The sequence below is a fragment of the Trachurus trachurus genome (genome assembly GCF_905171665.1).
Source record: "Trachurus trachurus genome assembly, chromosome: 22".
NCBI lineage: Eukaryota > Metazoa > Chordata > Actinopteri > Carangiformes > Carangidae > Trachurus > Trachurus trachurus.
Window position 1 is genome coordinate 1,086,363 of NC_139907.1, and position 26,479 is coordinate 1,112,841.

The 26,479-nt window shown below is 44.7% G+C and overlaps 1 protein-coding gene across 1 annotated transcript in view; it reads left to right on the plus strand.

Moving 5' to 3' along the window:
- Positions 1 to 26,479, plus strand: part of mdga2a (MAM domain containing glycosylphosphatidylinositol anchor 2a) — a gene marked incomplete at its 3' end in the record, with an annotated part of 56,896 nt that overhangs the window by 6,718 nt on the left and 23,699 nt on the right. Inside the window, exons 2-9 of the mRNA XM_083998778.1 lie at positions 4,447 to 4,583; positions 9,158 to 9,332; positions 10,441 to 10,637; positions 12,453 to 12,585; positions 15,819 to 16,097; positions 17,667 to 17,996; positions 18,898 to 19,026; positions 19,111 to 19,302. Coding sequence (XP_083854904.1) covers positions 4,447 to 4,583; positions 9,158 to 9,332; positions 10,441 to 10,637; positions 12,453 to 12,585; positions 15,819 to 16,097; positions 17,667 to 17,996; positions 18,898 to 19,026; positions 19,111 to 19,302 — 1,572 coding nt within the window. The remainder of the gene's footprint in view (positions 1 to 4,446; positions 4,584 to 9,157; positions 9,333 to 10,440; positions 10,638 to 12,452; positions 12,586 to 15,818; positions 16,098 to 17,666; positions 17,997 to 18,897; positions 19,027 to 19,110; positions 19,303 to 26,479) is intronic.

A 26,479-nucleotide genomic window follows, 5' to 3' on the forward strand; every position in this document is an offset into this window, starting at 1 on the left:
CAAAACATAGGCTATGTAAAACTTCAATAGATGAAATAAAATAAAACTTCCCTCCCAAGTAAAAGGTGCGTACCAACCACTATCTCCTGGAGCTCATCTGAGTAGCTAAAAAACAGTGTGTGTTTCATGTGAACAGAAGGATCCAAATCGGCCGATATTGATTCACAGCCGATCGATCGGAGCATCTCTATAATGATGTCTCCACCTGGAGACTCTGACCTCTAGAAACTCACCTTGAGAAGCAGCAGGTAGAACATGTTCCCATGCAGCCAATCAGAGAGCAGCTGTGATTGGTCGGCCGTGTTCCGTATGTAAATGCCCCGGCCCCCGAGAGCCAATCAGAGAGGAGCTTCTCCTCCAGACACTGAGCAGTGAGTAACGTCGTCTGCTGCTGGTCTCCACGGAGATCTTCACCTCCACCTCATTACGTATGCAGAGGGAGCGCCGTGCTCTCAGCCAATCAGGCGGCTGCGGTTATTTTTAGGCGTCCCACTGACTCGGCAGCTTCTCTGAGATCCCCGAGCGAGGGAGAGAGAGCTTATGTAACACAGAGAGAGAGAGAGAGAGAGGAGGAGAGATGAATAAAACAGTGACGCTGAATCTGACCTGAGATCAGGACACAGACAGAACCAGGACCAGGGACTTGTTGTGGAAGTTTTTAGCTGTTTGCTGGTGAATAATGAAATAGAGACTTCGTCGGCCGACATGATTTTATTTCCTTGCAAAGAAAGGTCAGTCCTCACCCGAGCGGAGATGGAAAGAATGGAAAGACCAAGAGAAATGGGGTGACCTATCATTTATACCTGAGGAATGGCCCCCTATGGTGTGATTCACACCCCTCTGTCTGCTGCGGGGGGGTATTTCATACCTGGGGCATCCTGCAGGGTGAAGAGTTCTGGGTAACAAACAAGAGGAGATCTGGGAAAGCAGCGTGTGGGAACGTCTCAAGTGATTAAAACAAAGGAATATTCAGATTTACCATTACAGACTGAGGGTGCTTTCACACCTGCAGTGTTAGATCGATCTAAATTTGGTCCCGTTTGGGTCAGTCAGTACGTTTACATGACACTTGAAAAAAACGAATTATTGCCTTAATCCGACTATAACTGGACAAACGAAGTGCATGTAAACACCTTAGTCCGACTGAAATCGGAGTTGGAGAACTCCCATTAAGACACCCAGATAATGCGATTGGAATTAGATTTTCTTCGTCATGTTTACACCTTAGTCGGAGTAGAACTGGACAATGCATGTGCGCTGCTCCACAACAGTAGAGACGGCACCAAGTGGAGCAGAGAAGCCGCCTGAACCCCGCAAAGTAAAGAAAAAAACCCAACATCAGCGCCGATTCAATGCATTTCACACAGAGTGACCAGCAAGAGGGTTTTATTAGAGAGAGAGAGAGAGAATACTATTCTCAGCGTGCATCCAGCCCAGACTGGCGCGTCTGGTCAGGAACTGCAGTTGAGAAATTATTATTAAGCTACTAAGTTGTTTATATTCTGTTTTTTAGGAGGTGACAGAAAAGTCAACAGGATGGGGTAACAGTATTAACCCGCTGAAACAACGGGTGACGTCGCATGAGGGGGCGATGGACCCGTCAGTTATTAGATTTTCTCAGTTGCATGTAAACTGAGACAAGGACAGAAGTCCGACTTGACACCAAAATTGAATTTTGAGCTTTGCATGTAAACGTACTGAGTGTGAAAGCACCATTGCACTAGTTGATGTGTGAAAGCAACCGCACTCTGGTGCGAGCCAACTGCCAGGCGAACTCAACACGTTTGAGCTAAAAGGGCTCCCGTAGTCGTTGACAACGGGTTAACGCAGCGGGGAGACGCCCGGTGCTCCGGTCCTACAGCTCTGTCCCCACAGACGAAGCAGCAGCAGCAGCAGCAGCGGGGCAGCCGGTCGGTGCGTGTCCGCTGAGTCCGCTCAGACACCGGACAGGTCGGCGGTCCGTCCCTCGGGTCCACGGAGCAGCTGGTTACCGTGGTTACCGAGCAGCAGAGGTCCGCCGTGTTTAACGTTTAACCGGGAACTAACGGGACCGAGCTGGGTGAACGCAACCGGAAACCAGCCGGAAGTACCAAACAGAGTTATACTGCAAACAATATAGAAATAAATGACCAGAGCTACTGGAGTCTCCATCATCATGAAAGTTTTATCAACCAGCGCTTCCAGATTTCAACCGGTCGTCATGGAGACGTGACGCTCTCCAAGTTTGGTCCCGAGTGACAAAAAGCAGGTGAGACCGAGTCAGATCTGGATCAGCAGCTTCTTCTCTCTCTCTGGTTGGAGCAGAGAGTGTGAGGTCATCATGTGAGGTCATCGTGTGAGGTCATCGTGTGAGGTCATCATGTGAGGTCATCATGTGAGGTCATCATGTGAGGTCATAACGAGCTGCTGACTCTGTAACTACCGGTGATGACATCACTTCGACGGTGGTGAATGGTTGGAATAAAAAGAACAGAGATGTACTCAGCCTGTGTGTGTGTTTGTGTCTGTATGTGTGTGTGTGTGTGTGTGTGTGTGTGTGTGTTTGCGTGTGTGTGCACGTGTTGCCTTCAGGGACAAGTGGAGCTGTAAGAACTGAATTTGCTGTATAAACACACACACACATCAGACTCTGGATGAGACTGCAGAGAGCAGGAGGATGACTCACACACAGACACACACTCACACACACACGTACACGCACACACAGACACACACACACACACGCACACGCACACAGACACACACGCACACGTGCAGCTCTCCTTATTAGGACACTGAATTGGCTCCATTCATTACGGACAGAACCAGGACGTCATTAGGACCAGAGCTGGGTTTACACACACACACACACACACACACACACACACACACACACACACACACACACACACACACACACACACACACACACGCACACAGACACACACACACACACACACACACACACACACACACACACACACACACACACACCGCCTCAGGCCTGTACAGTAGAGCAGTGAGTCTGTGAGAGTAGCAGGAGCTCAGCCTGATTTAACCACTGTGTGTGTCTGTGTGTGTCAGTATGCATGTGTGTGTGTGTGTGTGTGTGTGTGTGTGCAGTATTAAAGGGATACAGAGATTAAAGGGGAGGAAACAGATCTGTGATTTTCTCTGCAGGAGGTCGTTGTGTTTGGAAACAAACCTCATCATCGACACCTGTTTACACCTGTCAACACCTGCAAAGCCAGTTTATTGTGTTAACCAGCTATGTTGAGTCTAAAGCCAGACTCTCCTGTTCTACATACAAATCTCTGCTGTTTCAGGATAATTTCCGTTTTTTTTTTACAACCTGGACCTTATTTCTATCATAAAATCCGATCATTTCCTCCCCCAGATAACTTTGGTGTCATTCCAAGTGGTTGTGATGAAATGAGCTCCAGCCGAGAGGCGCGTATATCCGTATAATGGAGTCTACAGGGCAGCAGAATGCAGCCTCTAAATAACACATTATCTGCAGAGAAACTCCTTCATTTCACCAATATTTAGTTCTGATAGGCTAGTGCTATTCCCCTCTGAGTCCGGGGTTAGCTGTTATCAACATCCGGGGTCTGTAGGTTGACCTACTGACCTCTGACCTGGATGATGTCATCTCTGAGCTTGTTGCTACCGCTAATGCTACGGTTGGTTTCTGCGTGTTTCTGACTTGTCAGAACAAAATGAGCAGCTGGATGAAGTTCAGCTTCCACAGGCTTCCTCTCCTCAAGCCGAAAGGAAACATTTGCACAATCACTGGAGGACGGAGAAAAAAACTCCAGAACCTAAAAATAAAAAAAAGTGAGAAAAAGTAGGACAAACACATCCTCTTCCTCCTCTTCTTCCTCCTTCTCCTATCCTCCAATCAAACTGAAATAGTACACACACACACACACATTTGTCGACCTAATGAGTGGGTGGGACTTCTGGCTCTGACAAGTAGAGGCCCCGCCCCTTTTGTTTCACTGTGACACACTAACCCAAAGTGGGTTTTTTCAGAAATTATTTTATTTCATTTTTTTTTAATAGAAATTTTAACACATTTTCTAGATTTTTTTAAAAACTTTCTTTTTGATAAATTGTACCACTTTTTTCTAGAATTAATTATTTATTTTTTTTAAAGAATATTTACCAATTTCTTCTAGAAATGTGTATCCGTTTTTGGAGAAATTGTTCCACTTTTTTTTCCAGAAATTTTATCTACAATATATCCAAAATTCACGCCATTGGTCCTAATTTGAACGTACATGGACTAAAAAAAGTAACGTTCTTCAGTTTGCTTCAAAATTTTGTCCTATGGGGGTCCGTGGTCTAGTTTGTGTCAATTTAGGGTCTTTGATGTAAAACTGTTTGAGAACCACTGCTCTAACCTGTTTACCCTGTGTGTGTGTGTGTGTGTGTGTGTGTGTGTGTGTGTGTGTGTGTGTGCAGCGCCCCCTACAGTGCGGATCGTGCACTCGGGCCAGGCCTGTAACGTGGAGGAGGGATACAGCGAGAGAGTGTACACCATCAGAGAGGGAGAGACGCTGGAGCTGCAGTGTCTGGTCACCGGACACCCCCGCCCTCAGGTAAACACCTTCACCCCGCCCTCAGGTAAACACCTTCACCCTCAGGTAAACACTAAATTAACTTCTTTGATCACCAGCCAATCAGAATTTCTACTAGCCAATTTTTTTACTGTGAAAATAAGAGAGATTGTTAAAGGTATAATGCGTAGGAATTCCCCCCATCTAGCGGTGCGGTTGCATATCTGAACGTATTCTTGATGTTGCATTCAGGTGAAATGGGGCAGACGTCAGACAGACAACAGACGCTGCATGTAACAGGATAAACAAGTGTCTATGTAAACAAGTGGTGTGACAACATGTTGTCATGGTGATGTGGTCTGACAACATGTTGTCATGGTGATGTGGTATTGTTTTACCATCTTTCTCTGGTGGAGTAAAATGACATCCGGTTGGTTTGCCTACGGCCGTCTGCCTGACTGCACCTGAATGCAACACCAGTGCCTCCGTCCTTCCTCACACTACACAGTGGTGACAGTTTTAACAGGCCGTTTCCGTGGTTACCTACGGTCACGATGCAACATGGCCGCCTCGGTTCAGTGCGTCGCCCACTTATGTATTTGTAACGACTTGTAACAACTCATTCTAAGGAACCAGAAAGCTTTCATTTGTAGCAGCTGTGATTCACCTTCAGTGAAATACGGATTTATGAAAGACAGGTTTGATTTTTGATCATAAAAAGACAAATAAGTTACATACTGGGACTTTAATGTTTGTAAAACAAAACTGTGTTTCCCACTCTTCATGAAAATAGCATGTTTTTAGCCTCTATCATACTGACAACTAAAATAATTGCTTACTGTCCCTCCTCTATTAAATATATAAATGTAATAAAGAGGCTGAAAATCACAGGTCATGTCTGTTCTGATGATACAAGTCCTGAAATGTGTGTTTCTCTTCTATAAAACACATTCTACATCTGGGGGCAGAGCTCTGTGGGAAACGGTAGGGGAGGAACACATGACATGCGTTGCGCTTGCTGCCTCCCAAAAAGTAAAGATTTTTCATCCGTGTGCCGCGGACATGACACAACGTGTTGGAGTCTCCCTGCTCTAAAACCGTCTCAGCCAGTGGGCGTCGATACGTCATCATCACGTAGCATTACGGCAGCGTTCATGGGAAATGTAGTAAATACAGCCAGAGGGACAAATGACTGAGAACAGTAGAGCAGCTCTGACCGTCATGATTAACCTCATGCATCACCGGCCAAACTGGCGAGTAAGTCTTTATTAACCCCCGCCAAAATTATTTTTAACCCACATTTGGATTAATTTAGAATCTCACCCCCCTCAGGTAAACTACTACCTTGGTACTGTACAGAGCTCAGTAGGCTACTGTTTCCTGATCAATCCTGAATAATGGAGGAATTGATAGACAGTCATTAGTTAAGAAGAAGGAGGAGAAGGAGGAGGAGGAGGAGAGAGGGATGAAACATGCAGAGGAAGCTCAGCTCTGCAGTGACGCAGAGAGAAGAAAAAACAAGTGTGTTTTACAGTGTGTGTTCAGACTGTGTGTGTGTGTGTGTGTGTTCATACTGTGTGTGTGTGTGTGTGTGTGTGTGTGTGTGTTCATACTGTGCCAGTAGCTGCTCTATTTATAGCCTGAACAGACTGACAGCAGAGAGAGATGATGATGGAGGGAGGAGGAGGAGGAGGGAGGAGGAGGAGGAGGTAGAGGAGGAGGAGGAGGAGGAGGAGGGAGGAGGAGGAGGAGTAGGTAGAGGAAGAGGAGGGAGGAGGAGGAGGTAGAGAAGGTGGAAGAGGAGGGAGGAGGAGGAGGAGTAGGTAGAGGAGGAGGAAGTGGAGGAAGAGGAGGAAGAGGAGGTGAAGAGTGAGCATCACTTTGTCTCCCACCTGATTATTGATTATTGGTGACGGTGATGACATCATCATGTGATGTGGACGGTTTCTGTCCTGAACAGTGTCGTCGCCGTGGCAGCAGGTGTGTGTTGGACTTTGGTTGTCACGGTTACGGTAATAAACACACACCGACCTTGTCGCCATGGTGACGACGACGATGCGGTTAATCTTGTGGAACTTTTCACGCCCGGTCCGGTCGGCTTCTCCTGGTTTGGGGTTAAGGTTAAATTAAGCAGGTTGCCATGGATACGACACTGACACCGTGGTGGTGTTGCAGCACGGTGGCTCCTGATTGGCCGGATCGTTGTTTCTAGTTCAGTTTTAATGTGGAGCTCTAAAGCAGTGGTTCTCAACTGGTGGGTCGGGACCTAAAAGTGGGTCTAGACCCGTTCTGGATGGGTCGCGGACAGCTGGTCAAAAAAGTAAATAATATTTAATGCACATCTGATGTTGGACATGTCTTTTATTTTGAAAAATAACTTATATTGAAAGGCACACGAGACACGTGAACACATGCAGTTGTAATGCTCCTCCTCACTTTCTTATTATTTGCTCTGAATGCAAAGATATCAGTTTCTTATTAATGTGGCCTGATGCAGTGAATCTGGTTTTGTTTTGTGGGTCTTTATTTTGCAATTTGATATTTATTCATTTTAGTGAACATGCTCTGAATGCAGAGATGCATTAGAAGTCAAATATATTGTTTTGTTGGTCTCCATTTTGTACAGTTTGATATTGTTTTTATTCACTTCCGTACATGCAGTTGTCATGGTAACTCCTCAGTTTCATTCATGTGCTCTGAAATGCACTTTGCTCAATAAAGAGCTAAATAAAATTCTTGGTTTGAATTCTATAAAAGTGGGTCGTGACTTAATGACCATGGGTAGATGTGGGTCCCAGAGTGAAACTAGTGGAGAACCCCTGGTCTAAAGGAGGCTCTGATCAGCTGATAGATCCATTAATAATTAATAATAATGATGATGATGATGATGAAGATGAGAGTGGCCGGAGCAGCTGGACAGAGACTGACCACCAGATGTTGAATGAGGACAGAGTTAATCTGCTGTGGTTCCTCTGAGCCTCTGAGCCAGGCAGCAGCTGCTCCTCTTCCCTCCATCCAGCTGCTCCCAGAGGAACATCTGGAACCAGCTGCAGTTTCCCTCCACAGCAGCTGGATGAGGACAGATACAGATGTTTGTCCACAAGTTCAATTTAAGACGTGGTGACGAGTTAAACCTGGTCTACGTCTGTCCACCACATCTTTACCTGTCCCTCCTCCACATCTGTATCCAGTGGCGGCTGGTGGTGAAATGAGTTGGGTGGGCTAATAAATAAATGATACCCATTAACACAGCAGCAGCTAAAAGTTACATCCCATCTGACTGGCACAAAAGTAACTAGGCTACACACTGTAGAAGGTCTAGTCCCAAAAAAATCCCACAAATTTCACCTGGTTATCTCACACACTCACACACACACACACACACACACACACACACACACACACACACACACACACACACACACACACACACACACACACACACACACACACGACGATAATGCTCAATTAATAAAACATTTTTTTTAGCGCAGTAAAGCAGGCTAATGCTACCTGTGATGCTAGTGCCTAGCGCAGTAAAGTAGGCTAATGCTACCTGTGATGCTAGTGCCTAGCGCAGTAAAGTATGCTAATGCTACCTGTGATGCTAGTGCCTAGCGCAGTAAAGTAGGCTAATGCTACCTGTGATGCTAGTGCCTAGCGCAGTAAAGTAGGCTAATGCTACCTGTGATGCTAGCACCTAGCGCAGTAAAGTATGCTAATGCTACCTGTGATGCTAGCGCCTAGAGCAGTAAAGTAGTCTAATGCTACCTGTGATGCTAGCACCTAGCGCAGTAAAGTATGCTAATGCTACCTGTGATGCTAGCGCCTAGAGCAGTAAAGTAGTCTAATGCTACCTGTGATGCTAGCACCTAGCGCAGTAAAGTATGCTAATGCTACCTGTGATGCTAGCGCCTAGCGCAGTAAGCTAGGCTAATGCTACCTGTGATGCTAGCGCCTAGCGCCGCTGTTTTCTGTCTTCTCCCTCCCACAACAACACAACTTTTCCTCCGGTTCCTGTCATTGGTCTGAAAACAGCGGTGTTGGGCTAAATGAAATTAGCCCCAATGACAAGTAAACCAAGGGGGCGGGTCATGACGCCTGTCAATCATTGACCCTGCGTTAGCCGGTTGCTGATTGGTCAGAACCGATCGGCCTGTGGGCTGAATGAAATTAGCCCAAACAGTCGGTCAATGGCGAGGGCGGGACATGGCACCTGTCAATCATCCACAGTCGGAAAATGAATGAGAGCAGACTGAGCTGGGGCTGATTAAAATTAGCCCATTTAGAGATATCCTGTGTTTTTCTTTAAACTATTTAATATTGTTGCCACTTCGGATTTCACTAAGACTTAGAACAATCTTTTGTATGTTATTTAGAGAATATTTTTTCTCATCTTTTGTTGTGTAATGCAGGGAGGGCTTAGCCCCAATCTGTCTCAAACATCTGGTGGTTAACTTACTGGTGAAGCTTCGTCCCGTCCGTGGTGAAGCCGCGGTCATGTGACTCGTTAACTCCTCCCCCTCTTTCTCTCATGTGACTCGTTAACTCCTCCCCCTCTTTCTCTCCCGTGACTCGTTAACTCCTCCCCCTCTTTCTCTCTTTCTGCTCCTCAGATCCGTTGGACGAAGACGGCGGGCGGAGCCTCGGATCGTCACGGCGACGCCTCTCTGCACAACGACACTCTGAGGATCGAGTCCATCAGCCGCCACCAGGGGGGGCGCTACTACTGCAAGGCTGAGAACGGGCTGGGGCTGCCGGCCATCCGCTCCATCCGGGTCGACGTCTACTGTGAGAACCTCTATCTGTCTGTCTGTTGGGTTCTGTTAGTCCGGTGCAAATATGACTTGACCCCCAAAAAATTCAAAACAAAACAAAACAAAAGGTTTCTCAGCTGTTTTTTTATAGTATCCACCACTTTCCGGAGAATGACGCTGGGTGTCGCCATGACACTCGATTCCACCGAAAAGATTAGCTGGGCTAACCGCATAGGCTAACCGTTAGCAGTGTCTTAAATAACTCAATAAACGGCCCATGAAAAAATATTTTCTCCAGCGGATATCTGAGTTCCAACATGACTGAGCTAACTGGAGTAGTTTCATGTCGTGTCCCACAACGGGAGGGTTTTAACAGCTGACATCCTGGTGTTAGCTTAGCTGCTGCTGTTAGCTGTCAGCAGCAGAAAAGCTAACAACTACGATAACCACGACTAATTACAAAAACGTGCACACAGAAATATGTTTGTTCAATAATTCGTTTTCTAGACTTAACAAACATCAGATTAGTCAAAACGGTTTTGGCAGCCCAGAGCCCCCACATTTGGTACCTACACCGGTGGCTAACGCTACCAGTTAGCCGCTCGCTAGAACGCTACTATGGGGTGAAACGGAAGTTGAAAACCGACTTCCGTTGTGGTGTGACGCAATGGATCATGGGAAAATAAAGTGGTGGATTAGATGTCCTTAATAACATACTAAAAGTTTACCAAAATTTGACCACTAGAAAGGTGTCATTTTCAAGATGGCGTCCAAGATGGGTTGGAAGCCTGGAGAGACACCCCAGGTGAATAGGGTAAAATTTTTAAATAACAGATATCACCATGAAATTAAGACAAATATTTTTTGTATTACAAGTTTTGTCAAATTTTATGTGTAAATATGTAAATGAGGCAATGTCTAATTAAATATGCACTCATTTGCATACATTTCCAGAACCGAAATCTGAACAATGGATAAAGCTACTTTCAAAATTCTTGTTTTATTTTGTTGACATCAGTTGAATCAGAAGTTTTTACAGAGGAGGATTTTGGATATCTCTTTTTATCACTCTGCAAATGAGAAAATACTGTCACCAGCCCTAAAAATTCAAATTATTCCTTCCTCCTCCTCCTCCTCCTCAGACCTGGACGACCCGGTGATCACGGTGCACCAGAGCGTGGGCGAGGCGAAGGAGCAGTTCTACTTTGAGCGGACGGTGTTCCTCCGCTGCGTGGCCAACTCCAACCCGCCGGTGCACTACAGCTGGAGGCGCGGCTGGGAGGTGCTGACGCAGGGCGCCGACGCCGGCGTGGAGATCTACGAACCCTTCTTTACACAGGTGAGGGGGTCCGAGGTCAGTCAACGACTTTCACTTAACATAAAGTTTAAAGGGATAGTTCAACATTTTGGCAAACTGGCCCATTGCCATAACCCCTATAGTCATAGCAGTAGGTTTGTTACCTTTAATTGTTGGTGCAAGCTATTTTTAGAACGGCGGAGCAGAGCCGTGAGCTGCTCAGAGCTACGCTACGGAGGCTCATTATGGGATTTCTTGGTTTCCCTCATCATCAAACTCATCAAATACACAATCCAACAACTCCACAACGCTCTGGTGGACAAGTTGTGAGCTGCACATTCACCACGCTATGAGATAATAACACAACGTTACCACACAGAGTTGTTTTAGAGGGAAATGCAGAGACTGTTGCTGAAAAACTGTCCCTGAAGGCAACGTGCATCAGCGGTTTTGCATGAATTTCCCTCTAAAACAACTCTGTGTGGTAACGTTGTGTTATTATCTCATAGCGTGGTGAATGTGCAGCTCACAACTTGTCCACCAGAGCGTTGTGGAGTTGTTGGATTGTGTATTTGATGATGAGTTTGATGAGGGAAACCAAGAAATCCCATAATGAGCCTCCGTAGCGTAGCTCTGAGCAGCTCACGGCTCTGCTCCGCCGTTCTAAAAATAGCTTGCATCGACAATTAAAGGTAACGAACCTACTAAAGGGATTATGGCAATGGGCCAATTTGCCAAAATGTTGAGCTATCCCTTTAAAACGTTTCCCTCACGGTTAAATATGTGAACAAATGTTAGAGTTTAGATTGTTTTACTTCTCACAGCGTCGTCGTCTCTCAGGACTTTGGACTAAAATAACAGAGTTTGATTCTCCTCCAGTTTCAGCTTCACAAACATGAAATGTGTTGAGTTTTAATTTTAATTCCTCCTGAAACAGGTGAGGATGAAACCTCGCTGACGGTGAAACGTCTCTCGCCTCCAAATCCGTTTTTGTTTCTCTGTTTGTTTGTCTGTTTGTTCTGCGTAAAGAGAAAAACTGTTTGTTTTTTTTACTCTCTTTTTACTCCCAAAATAGAAATAGTAAAATGAACAGAACCAAACCTCTCGAGGGGAAGACGTCCTGGCAGAATGAAAGTCTGATAGAAATAGAATCCTCTCCTCTGATTGGCTGTCTGCTCTCTGAGCCATCCAATAGGAATACATCACAGTATTCTGTCCTCAGTGTGTGACTACACAAATTGACAGATAGCGAACAAGCTCCAAGAGAAACTCCGAGGCAGGAATGAAGTTGAAGGGCCTTTACTGAGGTCCTGAAACATTTTTTGTAAAACTAAAATGATACAGAAAAATAACAATTACTGTATTGTTACTAAACCAACATCCACAGGAATGACAATGCAAATAGCTGTAGGCTAGTTGTTAGCTTAGCATTGGCACGATTTACATGTGAATAAAATAAACATTTATATAATATTTTAATATTTACAATGCACTACTGGAATCTGTGTAACGACATAATTAACAAAAAATTGTGAACAATACTCACAAGCGATAATTTCGTAGACACAAGCAGCAGGAGGAAAAAGATAACAGCTGGAGCTGCAAACAGACCGCATGTAGAAGCTCTGCATTTCCCGCTCAGACTCTGCACACTGTCATGTGACCAAAACCACCTTTCAAAATAAAAGCTTGCATTAAACTCAAGGTAATGAGTTACTTTTAAATGTCAATGGGCGGAGAAAAAGAACACAAATACAGGCAAAGTTCACACAGAACATGACACATTCAATTACTGTGACAACCACGACTCAAAACTTTGTGTGTGTGTGTGTGTGTGTGTGTGTGTGTGTGTTTCAGGGAGAGACGAAGATCTTGAAGTTGAAGAACCTCCGTCCTCAGGACTACGCCGAGTACACCTGCGTCTCCTCCGTCAGGAACGTCTGCGGCATCGGAGACAAGAGCGCCCTCTTCAGTCTGAGCAACAGGACGGGTACACACACACACACACACACACACACACACACACACACACACACACACACACACACACACACACACACACACACCATAATGATAGCTATGATATTTTACATATTTAAATCAGAAATGTCATATAGGCTATAACATTTATGTCATTAATTTTAAGGGGTAGTTCAACATTTTTGTCAAATTGGCCCATTGCCATAATCCCTATAGTCATAGCAGTAGGTTTGTAACCTTTAATTGTCGGTGCAAGCTGTTTTTAGAACGGCGGAGCAGAGCCGTGAGCTGCTCAGAGCTACGCTACGGAGGCTCATTATGGGATTTCTTGGTTTCCCTCATCAAACTCATCAAATACACAATCCAACAACTCCACAACGCTCTGGTGGACAAGTTGTGACCTGCACATTCACCACGCTATGAGATAATAACACAACGTTACCACACAGAGTTGTTTTAGAGGGAAATGCATGTAAAACCGCTGATGCACGTTGCCTTCAGGGACAGTTTTTCATCAAGCAGTCTCTGCATTTCCCTCTAAACATATTTGGCCAATTTGACTAAATATTGAACTATCCCTTTAAAACCTGTTTATCTTCACATTTTTTCATAATATTACACACATACTGTACATGCATATACATATACACATAATACTCTCCATGTAGGAAATATATGCAGTATGTTTATGTAACACGCATCTATAATGTAAATCTTTCACCTTCTTTTATATGTCATATTTACATGTATGTTTCTATTCCGTGTATCTGCGGTGTCCCTCGTCTCTTTAATCCACCTGGATGAATGTAAATCATAAATAAAAGGTTTTGGTGGCGGCGCTCTGACCTGTACAGTGGATCGGCTGCCCTGCCCCCGGGGCTGATGGGATTTACATGATGTCAGCTTAACACAGGGCGACTCAGCTATTTTTATCTCCCTCATTATTATTTCTGCATTTAGCTGCTTTTCTGCAGCGAGTCGCAGCGTTGGAGGCTCCTAGTGTCCACGGCTGCTGTGAATTATTCACTCAACCTTTCAGAGTGGAGGGAAAAAATGTAGACGTGGTGAACTCCCATCATGCACCTGCACAGGAAGTGATGCCGAAGACCACGGGAGAGAATTTAAACCACATCAGTTCGTTTCATCATTGTTTTTTTTCATGTTTATTTCTTGATTTATTACAGTACATATTAGACATGGCATCTTTATTTATACAGCGCATTTCAACTCAATGTGCTTTACATGAAGACAAAGCATTTAGGAACTGGAATCGGAAAAAAAAAACAGCATAAAAACATAAATTTTTTTAAAAATTAAAATAAAACCCAGAATAGTAAAAATTGTAAACATTAAAGCAGATATCAGTGGAATGTTTTTGTTAATATAAGTCCTAAATAGTCCTATTTTCCGTCAGCAATCACTTACATTAAGTATTTCAGCCTAAACACGAGTCTCTCCGTCACTCTGCTCTGCTGTAACCCGAGGAGAAAATTTTCCTTGTGGGATACAAGTGTTATCCAATGAGGAGAGAGAACGGCATGAAGGGCTGTGTGTGCAGCCAAGGGATGCGCGTGAATGTGGTGACGTAGCACGAGGACCAATTGATGCCTGACAAGGGCGGGGGCTGCTAACTCATGGTGCGTTCAAAGAAACTCGTACTTTGTGTTTTTCCTTCCTGTGAAGTCATACCAGTTCGATCTGGTACGAGTTCACGGGTCGGAAGTTACGAGTGGCCGTTATAGGGAACTTTCACAGACAACAGGATGGTAAAAACACGAGCTACGGGTTACCTGGAACGCTACCAAGTCGTAGTTGTGACTTGAAGCTGTAACTTACGGTTTCAAAAGCCTGCCTTGAACGCAGCATTAGCCGAAACGGCCGCGAAGCTGATATCTGCTTTAAACATACAATTAAAAGCAAGACAAACAGGATAAAGAAAGTAAGAAGAAAGAAAAAAAGAAGGAGGGTAGGAAAAAGAAAAAAAGAATATATATATTAGGTCTGTCAATCAATTAAAAAAATTAGCTAATTAACTAGAAAATTTCCTCTGGCGCATTTGTATGTTACCTGTGTGTTTTGATGTGTGTGTGTGTGTGTGTCTGTAACTGTAATCACATGAAGCTGGCTCTAGAGTCTGTGTGTGTGTGTGTGTGTGTGACTGACTTGACACATAGTTAGTTAGTAGCTGCATCCTGTGTCAGTCTGATTTAACTGTGTCTCTGTTTATAAACATTTAAACGAGCGCCAGGTGGATTGTTTATGAAGTTAACGAGCTCTGGCCTGAGGATCAAAGAGGTTACCACGGCGATAGGGGCCCCGCAGGCTGAGACAGACAGAAACGTGGAGAAAAAGAGCCATTTTCTGCCTCTGCACCGGTCTCACATTTAGGCTTAGCATGACAAAACGGTAACTCCTATCAGAACAAAACACAGATCAACGTTGCTCTAAGGACTTACTGAAAAATGTGGTACGATTTGGTGTTTCTACAGTAAATATTTTGGCGACGCTGGCAGTTTTAAAACATCAGGCCGTTCTGCTTCTCTCAGAAAATATTTATATTGGAGTCAATGAGGAGCAGAGACAGACATGGCCGCACTTAGAGGCTCAGAGTTTAAATTCTGTAAGTCTCTCTGATATTTTGAGCACATGATGAGAGAGATAACAAGTTTGTCTTACAAATTCTGAAAAAATTATGTGTGTAGAGTGTAAATTGTGGCCGTTTGGAGTTTGGAAAGAGAAAAAATCTGGAATTTTTCTGGACTCTCTCCCACTCTAACCGATGATGTCACGCACTCTGACACGAACATTCCGTGCAATACACACCCATTATAATCTCATAATTTCTCCAAAAATGATCATGATCATTGAACAGGGATTGATCAAAAACTATATGACCTATCAAAACGTGGAGTAATACGCCAATACACAAGACTTGTGTCTACTGTTTAAAGTTTAAATGGAGTCTCTAGGTGAAACTAAACTAAACTAAAGTGGAACTATGGGATATTGAAGTGGAACAACGTCTTTTTTTTCCGCCCGTCCCATTGACTTCAATGCAGTTATTTCATAGCTGTTGGGGCCAGTGCCCGGTGCGATGGCCCGTGGCCCTAATTACACAATTTTCTGTAATTAATTGCGATTAATAATCCTCCCCTCTCCTCTCTCCTCCTCCTCCTCTTCCTCCCCCTCCTCCTCCTCCTCCCTCCTCTTCTTCCTCCTCCTCCTCCTCCTGCTCCTCCTCAGCTCCTCCCTCCATCCGGCTGCTCCTTGACGACCCCCTGGTGGTGAACCCGGGTGAGTCCATTACTCTGGTGTGTGTGGCGTCGGGAGGAGACCCCCCCCCCTCCCTGTCGTGGGCGCGGCCGGGGGGGGAGGAGCTACCGGAGAAGTGCGTCGTCAACGGCAACGGCGGCACTCTGACCATCCCAGGCGTAACCCTCGACGACGGCGGCGCCTACAGTTGCGTGGCGACCAACAACGTGGGAAACCCCGCCAAGAAATCCACCACCATCCTGGTCAGAGGTACGAGTACGACGCCATGGCGACCGCTGCAACATCCCATAGTTACACTTTAACATCCCATAGTTCCACTTCAACATCCCATAGTTACACAACAGACACACACACAGTTTAGTTTGGTTTATGGTTAGATTAGTTTAGTTTAGTTTAGTTTAGTTCAGTTTAGTTTAGTGTAGTTTGGTTTAGCTAGTTTGGTTTAGTTTAGTTTAGTTTGGTTTAGTAGTTTAGTTTGGTTTAGTTTAGTTTGGTTTAGTTTAGTTCAGTTTAGTTTAGTTTGGTTTAGTAGTTTTGTTTAGTTTAGTTTATGTTAGGGTTAGTTTAGTTTGGTTTGGTTTAGTGGTTTACTTTAGTTTAGTAGTTTAGTTTATGGTTAGATTAGTTTAGTTTGGTCTTAGATTAGTTTATTTTTGTCTAGTTTAGTTTAGTTTATGGTTGGATTAGTTTAGTTTAGTTTAGTTTAGTTTGGTTTAGTTTAGTTTAGTTTAGTTTGGTTTAGTAGTTTGTTTGGTTTGGTTTAGTTTAGTTTGGTTTAGTAGTTTAGTTTGGTTTGGTTTAGTTTAGTTTGGTTTAGTTTAGTTTAGTTTAGTTTATTAGTTTAGTTTAGTTTAGTTTAGTTTATTTTGGTTTAGTTTAGTGTAGTTTAGTTTAGTTTAGTAGTTTAGTTTAGTTTAGTTTAGTTTGGTCGAGTTTAGTTTGGTCGAGTTTAGTTTAGTTTAGTTTAGTTTAGTTTAGTTTGGTTTAGTTTAGTTTGGTTAAGTTTAGTTTAGTTTAGTTTAGATTAGTTTAGTTTAGTTCAGTTTAGTTTGGTAGTTTAGTTTGGTTTAGTAGTTTTGTTAAGTTTAGTTTATTTTAAGATTAGTTTAATTTGGTGTAGTTTAGTTTAGTTTAGTTTGGTTTAGTAGTTTAGTGTATGGTTAGATTAGTTTATTTTGGTCTAGTTTAGTTTAGTTTATGGTTAGATTAGTTTAGTTTGGTCTAGTTTAGTTTAGTTTGGTTTAGTAGTTTAGTGTATGGTTAGATTAGTTTATTTTGGTCTAGTTTAGTTTGGTTTATGGTTAGTTTAGTTTAGTAGTTTAGTTTAGTTTAGTTTGGTTTAGTAGTTTAGTTTAGTTTAGTTTAGTTTAGTCTGGTTTATGGTTAGATTAGTTTAGTTTAGTTTATGGTTAGTTTAGTTTAGTTTAGTTTGGTTTAGTTTGGTTTATGGTTAGATTAGTTTAGTTTGGTCGAGTTTAGTTTAGTTTGGTTTAGTTTAGTAGTTTAGTTTAGTTTAGTTTAGTTTAGTAGTTTAGTTTGGTTTAGTTGTTTACTTTAGTTTAGTTTAGTTTAGTTTGGTTTGGTGTAGTAGTTTAGTTTAGTTTAGTAGTTTAGTTTATGGTTAGATTAGTTTAGTTTGGTCTAGTTTAGTTTAGTTTATGGTTAGATTAGTTTAGTTTGGTCTAGTTTAGTTTGGTTTATGGTTAGATTAGTTTAGTTTAGTTTAGTTTATGGTTAGATTAGTTTAGTTTAGTTTAGTTGCGTGGGGTCGTGTGTCTCAGCTGCTTCAGTTCGTCTCTGTGTCTCCGTGTCCCGCAGGACTTCGTAAAGGTCGTTTCTGGATCACGCCCGACCCGTACCACAACGACGACAACATCCAGATTGGACGGGAGGTGAAGATCAGCTGCCAGGTGGAGGCCACGCCCCCGGAGGAGCTGCAGTTCGGCTGGCTGAAGAACGGCCGGCCGCTGCGGAGCTCGGAGCGGATGGTCATCACCCACACCGACACCGAGGTGTCGCCTGGCACCACCAACCTCGACATCATCGACCTCAAGTTCACCGACTTCGGCACCTACACCTGCGTGGCGTCGCTGAGGAACGGAGGAACGCCGGAGATCAGCATCGACGTCAACATCTCCTCCACCACGGGTGAGTCGTGCTGTTAGGCAGCTGCTGTTGGGGCCGTTACCTAGCAACTATGACATCATATTAACACTAACCATGTTTCTATCGACTTGATCAAATTATCCGAAGATCGATAAAAATATTAATGCGAATAATGCCATTCAACCTTTTAATCGAATAAAAAGCCATGTTTCCATTCATTTTTGTACTAAATCTCAAAATAGAAGGACATCCATCCTTCATCTTTAACCTGTGGTTTGTGAACGTCAGCGCTTGAAACTGTTCTGTTAGATGGAGACTGTTCACATGAAGCCAGTCTGTCCTGCTCACGAGAAAATCCGATGAGATCAACCGTATTAACTTTTTATTGATATTCATGATATTAAAATTTTTGAATTAGCTCGAATCTTAATGTTTCCATGAGGCATTATTATTTTGATATTGCTCAATGTGAATAAAAACGTGAGGATGGAAACATGGTTCCTGACTGGCTGTAAGAGTTTATAACCACTTTGTCATTGCCCCCCCCCAAAAAAGTCAGGCAAAAAAAAAAAGCCAGACCAAAAAAAAAGTCTGGCAAAAAAAAAAGTCAGACAAAAAAAAAGGCACCCAAAAAAACCCCAAAATTATTGTTTTTTGGCTTTTTTTTCCCTGACTTTGTTTTGTTTTTTTTGCCCGATTTTTCTTTTCTTTTTGCCTGGCTTTTTTTTTTTTGGGGGCTTTGCTTTTTTTTTGGGGCTGATCCTCACACTCCTTCGTAAGGGTCAGATTGAGGCCATTTAGAGACGTTAGAGACAAATGGAGAAACTGAACCCTCTCTGGACGTTGAGTCTCCAGACTTGAGTTATCCAGATATTTTGATGTGAGCCAATGAGCCGAGGGGGCGGAGCCATAAACTCACACCTGTCTGTCTCTGTCCCTGCAGTTCCCCCGGAGCTCTCCGTCCCCAGGGGGCGCTCTCACCTCATCGCCCAGGAGGGGGACACCGTCGACCTGCAGTGTCTGGTCTCAGGGAAACCCAAACCCATCATCCTCTGGTCCCGGGTGGAGGAGGGTGGGGCCGCGGTGGTGGCGGCGGCGGCGGCGGCGGCAGCAGCAGCAGCAGCAGCGGCGGGTGCAGCGGCCGTGGCGGCAGCAGCAGCAGCGGTGGGGGGGGCGGTGGGGGCGACTCTGATGCCGGACGGCTCGGCGCAGACGGAGAGCTACGACGGCGTCCTGAGGATCAACAACGTGACGAGGGAGATGGGCGGGGCTTATCGCTGCCAGACGAGTCAGTACAACGGCTTCAACGTGAAGCCACGGGAGGCGCTGATCCAGCTGGTGGTGCAGTGTGAGTAACACACACACACACTGAAACACACACTGAGACACACACACACACACACTGAAACACACACTGAGACACACACACACAGCCGACTCATGCTTTTAAAGGTCCAGTGTGTAATAATTGGCAAGGTTTTTTTTTCACGTACATTTTTGGGCTTTTTGCCTTTTAATCAATAGTGTAGTAGTAGAGAGACAGGAGATGGAGAGGGCAGATTGTCATTGACCTCTTGGCGAAACGGTTAGCATCGTCACTGTTTCAACAGTTAGCATCGTCGCCCGTGGTGCGGGAGACCTGGTTCGAAACCCGCTCAGGGCAGGCCAGTCCGTGGGTATAGTCACAGTAACGAGGTACCAGTAAGTAAAGTAAGTGACAGCGTGTGGCGGTTAGTGGTACTGAAATTAAACTCACATAAAAGACGTGCTAACCCACTTGCCAAGTGGTCATCGACCTCTTGGTCTTACTTCAGAGAGCATTGCCATCTTGCGCCGCCATGTTTGTACGGCAGCCTGAAGGGAAAATCCAGCCAGTCAGAGAGCAGGTTTCAAGAGTTTCACGTTCATAAATAAACCAACGAAGAGGAAGAAGTAGGAAACAGCAGACATACGATCTTCACCTCATGGCTCCATGCTCCTGAAATACTCCCAGTCCTCTCAGTCCTGGTGAACTAGTTGTTTGGTCCTCGGAGGCCACCGTCACTTTGACCACGGGAGGGGGGGAGAATCTGAATGCTGGATGTCACGGGTGTCTAGTGGTCGTACTCGAACATTGAGACTTGGGCTTCGCCAAAACCATGAGGACGCATGGCCCGGGTCAGATGTAGGACTGTCCTGCTTTGACCAAACGTTCTGGCATTGACAAGTCACAGGTGAACCCTGTTGGTAGATGGAGCAGTTCTTCTCTAGAGAAAGGTCTGGTGAAGCCTGTTGGTAGATGGAGCAGTTCTTCTCTAGAGAAAGGTCTGGTGAACCCTGTTGGTAGATGGAGCCGTTCTTCTCTAGAGAAAGGTCTGGTGAAGCCTGTTGGTAGATGGAGCAGTTCTTCTCTAGAGAAAGGTCTGGTGAACCCCGTTGGTAGATGGAGCAGTTCTTCTCTAGAGAAAGGTCTGGTGAACCCTGTTGGTAGATGGAGTAGTTCTTCTCTAGAGAAAGGTCTGGTGAACCCTGTTGGTAGATGGAACTGTTCTTCTCTAGAGAAAGGTCTGGTGAAGCCTGTTGGTAGATGGAGCAGTTCTTCTCTAGAGAAAGGTCTGGTGTTGGTAGATGGAGCAGATCTTCTCTAGAGAAAGGTCTGGTGAAGCCTGTTGGTAGATGGAGCAGTTCTTCTCTAGAGAAAGGTCTGGTGTTGGTAGATGGAGCAGATCTTCTCTAGAGAAAGGTCTGGTGAGCCTTGTTGGTAGATGGAGCAGTTCTTCTCTAGAGAAAGGTCTGGTGAAGCCTGTTGGTAGATGGAGCAGTTCTTCTCTAGAGAAAGGTCTGGTGAACCCTGTTGGTAGATGGGGCAGTTCTTCTCTAGAGAAAGGTCTGGTGTTGGTAGATGGAGCAGTTCTTCTCTAGAGAAAGGTCTGGTGAGCGAGACTAGTGCGACAAGCGACTGACGGCCAGAGACTTGGGATTTCTCATCTCGAGCGACAGAGCGAAAATATCCATCTACCAGAAGCTTTGACTTGTAGTACTGGTCCTGGTTGTGGGACTGAAATTGGTACTGGTGTTGGTTCTTGTGCTGGTACTTGTGCTGGTTCTGGTACTGGTACCCACTTTGGTAATGGTATTGGTTTTGGTACCAATTCTGGTGTTAGTTCTGGTACCGGGTTTGGTACCAGTAGTAGTTCTGGTGCCGATTCTGGTACTGGTTCTGGTACTGGTACGGGTTCTGGTGTCACTTCTGGTACCGGGTTTGGTACCGGTACTAGTTCGGGTACCGGTACTAGTGCTGGTTCTGCGGCAGGGTACTAGTTCTGCTACTTCCTGTGAGTGGTACTAATACTAGTCCAGTTAGAAATGATACCGGTCCTGGTGCTGGTGGAGTTTCCACTGGAGAAGAGACTGGTTCTGGCACTACCAACATTTTACAGACTGGACCTTTAACAAAAATCACAGGAAGTGCTTTTACTTTGACAGTGCAGCTACAGGAAGTGCATCACCCCCCCAACCCCCCCCCTCCAACATCTGCTCCAGATGTTACCATCACTGTCAGCAAACAGCTGTGCTGCCTCAGCTGCTGAAATACCCAGAATGCACTGCAGCGCTGCCTCCTGAGCCCCGCAGGTGTCGCCTCGTCCAATCACGGCGCGTCACGTCCATCCGAGCGGACAGCGGCCGGTGTGTGTGTGTGTGGTAACAGCAGCGTTTCCGTAGAAACACACACACACACGGCAGGTGGAGGCGGGCAGACACATGCTGCCTGTCTGCGGTCGCCGGGAATCGAATCCACGATCGTTCCCGTCACGCTCCGTCTCACCTGGAGGGAAGAACGTCACAGGGAGGAGAGTCAGAGGAAGTGACAGCTGCACGCACACACACACACACACACACACACACACACACACACACACACACACACACACACACACACACACACACACACACACACACACACACACACACACACACACACACACACACACACACACACACACACACACACACGCACACACACACACACACCCACACACACACGCTCCCGGCTGCTGCACTAAAAGGCCGCCACTCGCCGCTCAGTCAGAGTGAATCTCTGCAGCTCGCCTCTCCGGGGAGTCGCCATGGAAACAGTTGGAGGTCACATGACTCAGACTAAGTGGACGGCCGTGTGGTGTTTACTTCTCCGGCTGTCGGTCGGAGCAGGAAGTGCCGTGTTTCCGGTGGAACTTCCTGCGGTGTGTTTGGTGTTTGGCGGCGCAGCGACATCACTAAGCAGATTAACGTGAGGCCAGATTACAGATTACAGGTGGATTAGTCTGAAATAACAGAAACAACGTCACATCACGCACAATCAGAGCTGTCAGGGAGGACACCGAGGAAATGACAGTGGAGCTGCAAAACCAATCAATCAATCAATCGATCAATCAATCAATCAATCGATCAATTTGTCTTTCTTTTTTCCTTGTTTTTCTTTCTTTTCTGTTTTTTTGGCTTCTACCTCTCCTGCACAATGTTTAATTTTACTATTTTCATAGTTTATACAGGTTTTATAATGTGCAAATAAAAAAACTAAAGACTAAAAATCAATCAATCAATCAATCGATCGATGCTACAGCAGCAGCGGCGTGGTCAGGTCCTGATCCAACGGAGCGCCGTCGTCTCTCTGTCGGAGCGGCTTCTCCTCATTTAAATAAAATTACCATGTAGATGAGATTCTTCCTCTTTTGGCCCTGACGAGCTCCCGTACAGCTGCTGCTGCTGTTCCACATCTACATCTTATCAGGGTTTCAACTGCAGCAAAAAAAGAGCAGAGATCATCGAGGTGCATTGTGGGAATTAAACGGCAAGGTCAGAAGTCTTCCTCGGCCAATGGGAAGGCTCGGCCGGCGGTGGCCGTGGGGCGGGGGCGTCCGGCTGACCTTTAGACGAGGAGGAAGTTCTGGAAACATTTCTGGAGGCTTGAGATGAACCACAGACCTTTATCTCTGTGACCTGTGTGTGTGTGTGTGTGTTTGCAACACTTTTCACGTGATCAAGACGTTGTGCCGATGCAGCTCTGAGCCTCTCTTCTGATTGGCTGACTTTTCTGACTGATCCAAATAAAAAAAAGAGCAGATTTCAGAATAAAACACTCAGAGAAACTAAAAACCCTGCAAAGTTGTTGATTATACTTTATTTCTATTTGTATTTATCCCCGAAGGGAAATTAGTTGGATGGTGTTATCCAGGTGGTGGTGAGGGGGCGGGGCTTAGTTGTGACATCACAAAGTGACAGGAAGTCCTGACGGCTGGTTTTAAGGCTCAGTTTCAGAACCTAGAGCTGCTTTATAATCACACTACACATGGACATCTACCTTTATACTGTATGGAGCTTTAATACAAACATCTACCTTTATACTGTATGGAGCTTTAACACAAACATCTACCTTTATACTGTAGGAGCTTTAACACAAACATCTACCTTTATACTGTATGGAGCTTTAACACAAACATCTACCTTTATACTGTATGGAGCTTTAATACAAACATCTACCTTTATACTGTATGGAGCTTTAACACAAACATCTACCTTTATACTGTATGGAGCTTTAATACAAACATCTACCTTTATACTGTATGGAGCTTTAATACAAACATCTACCTTTATACTGTATGGAGCTTTAATACAAACATCTACCTTTATACTGTATGGAGCTTTAATACAAACATCTACCTTTATACTGTATGGAGCTTTAACACAAACATCTACAGTACCTTTATACTGTATGGAGCTTTAACACAAACATCTACCTTTATACTGTATGGAGCTTTAACACAAACATCTACCTTTATACTGTATGGAGCTTTAACACAAACATCCACCTTTATACTGTATGGAGCTTTAACACAAACATCCACCTTTATACTGTATGGAGCTTTAACACAAACATCCACCTTTATACTGTATGGAGCTTTAACACAAACATCCACCTTTATACTGTATGGAGCTTTAACACAAACATCCACCTTTATACTGTATGGAGCTTTAACACAAACATCTACCTTTATACTGTATGGAGCTTTAACACAAACATCTACCTTTATACTGTATGGAGCTTTAACACAAACATCTACCTTTATACTGTATGGAGCTTTAACACAAACATCTACCTTTATACTGTATGGAGCTTTAACACAAACATCCACCTTTATACTGTATGGAGCTTTAACACAAACATCAAACATCTACAGTACCTTTATACTGTATGGAGCTTTAACACAAACATCTACCTTTATACTGTATGGAGCTTTAATACAAACATCTACCTTTATACTGTATGGAGCTTTAACACAAACCTTTATACTGTATGGAGCTTTAACACAAACATCCACCTTTATACTGTATGGAGCTTTAACACAAACCTTTATACTGTATGGAGCTTTAACACAAACCTTTATACTGTATGGAGCTTTAACACAAACATCTACCTTTATACTGTATGGAGCTTTAACACAAACATCTACCTTTATACTGTATGGAGCTTTAACACAAACATCTACCTTTATACTGTATGGAGCTTTAACACAAACATCTACCTTTATACTGTATGGAGCTTTAACACAAACATCTACCTTTATACTGTATGGAGCTTTAACACAAACATCTACCTTTATACTGTATGGAGCTTTCATAAAAACGTCTGAACTGACCAGGTGAATTCTGTCTGTGCTGCTGGGAGGTGACAGAAGTCGCTCTCTGCAAAGCGACACCTGTGATTGGTTAAAGTCCTTAGAGGAAGTTTCTGCTGCAGGGGTTTAGAGACGGATCAGACTCTGCCTTTGTGCCTCTGAGCAGAGGTTAATACCCAGCTGAGTTTAAATATTTCAGCTGCTTCGTTATTTCGGGACATTTTTTCTTCTTTTTTTTGGCTTCATTGAGGAGCGAAGTGAGAGAGCAGGAAGTGAGATCCAGCAGCAGTGACTGATTTTACAACTCTGAGGTCGGTTCAGGTTCAAGAACTCACGTTATAAAAAAAACTGTTTTAATGTGAAACTGCCTTGAAAGACCTGGGACCGGTGCTGACAGACTTAGAGAATCTCTCCAGTCCACTGAGTCCATTAGTTTTTAAAGCCCCAGTATGTAACTTACGTATTTGTTTTTTTATCAGCAAAAATCAAACCTGTCTTTCATAAATACGTATTTGACTGAAGGTGAATCACAGCTGCATCCAAATGAAAGCTTTCTGGTTCCTTAGAATGAGTTGTTACAAGTCGTTACAAATACATAAGTGGGCGACGCACCGAACCGAGGCGGCCATGTTGCATCGTGACCGTAGGTAACCATGGAAACGGCCTGTTAAAACTGTCACCACTGTGTAGTGTGAGGAAGGACGGAGGCACCGGTGTTGCATTCAGGTGCAGTCAGGCAGACGGCCGTCGGTCATTTTACTCCACCAGAGAAAGACGGTAAAACAATACCACATCACCATGACAACATGTTGTCAGACCACTTGTTTACATAGACGCTTGTTTATCCTGTTACATGCAGCGTCTGTTGTCTGTCTGACGTCTGCCCCATTTCAACTGAATGCAACGTCAAGAATACGTTCAGATATGCAGCCGCACCGCTAGATGGGGGCAATTCCTACAGACTATACCTTTAAAGTCCCCCCCCCGCGACCCTTTTTGGTTGTTTTAAAACATTCTCTGTGGTCTTTAAATTGTGATTATGAAGTTTTTAGCCAAAATCACAAAACTTGTACCATTTCCCAGGGCTCTCCTTCTGCACAGCACCAGCAGCTCATTAGCAATGCGCCTCTGGAGGGTGGGCGGAGACTGCGCTGCTCTGCATCTCTGCCATTGGTTCACAGCAATTTGAAGGCAGAAAAACTCAGAAATGTAATTTTGCACTTCATTTTCTGCTGATATGTCCTCTAACAAGAAAAATGCCACAGGAACACGTGAAAAGCACGAAAAACACGATTTTCATGGGAGGGGGTCTTTAACTCATTGGCTGCCATTGACGTCTATAGACGTCAATCTAATTACAACCGTTCACTGCCATTGACGTCGATAGACGTCAATTGCGTTTTTCAACGGGAAGGGCTGGAGGAAGGTCTGGTGGAGCTTGTCCATCAATATCAGGCTTGTAAACTAGTGTAAAGATGTGTAGCGGCCTGTAGGGGGCAGCAGTGCCCTCTTTGGGTGAGAGATCAGCATGTATTACGGTATGAGAAGAAGAAGCGAGATGACAAGAGATATGCTAAAGAAACTTATGCACGGAGCCTATGTGTTCCGCACGTCGGCACATTATGTACCGTGTGTGTCGCGGTAGTTCGGAGAGGAAGAGGGTCGCGATCGTGAGAAAACGACGGAGATCATTGAAAAAGACACCGACGACCGACACCGACGCTGGACACCGGCGATCAAGCCGGGCCGAGCGGCCGGTGAGAGCAGCAGCTGACGGTGTCACCACAGACCAGAGCCCAGCTCAACTGACGGCTCGGTGGACGTGACCCGAGCGATTCCGTCCGGATCAACCAGGAGCAGCAGAGACCCGTC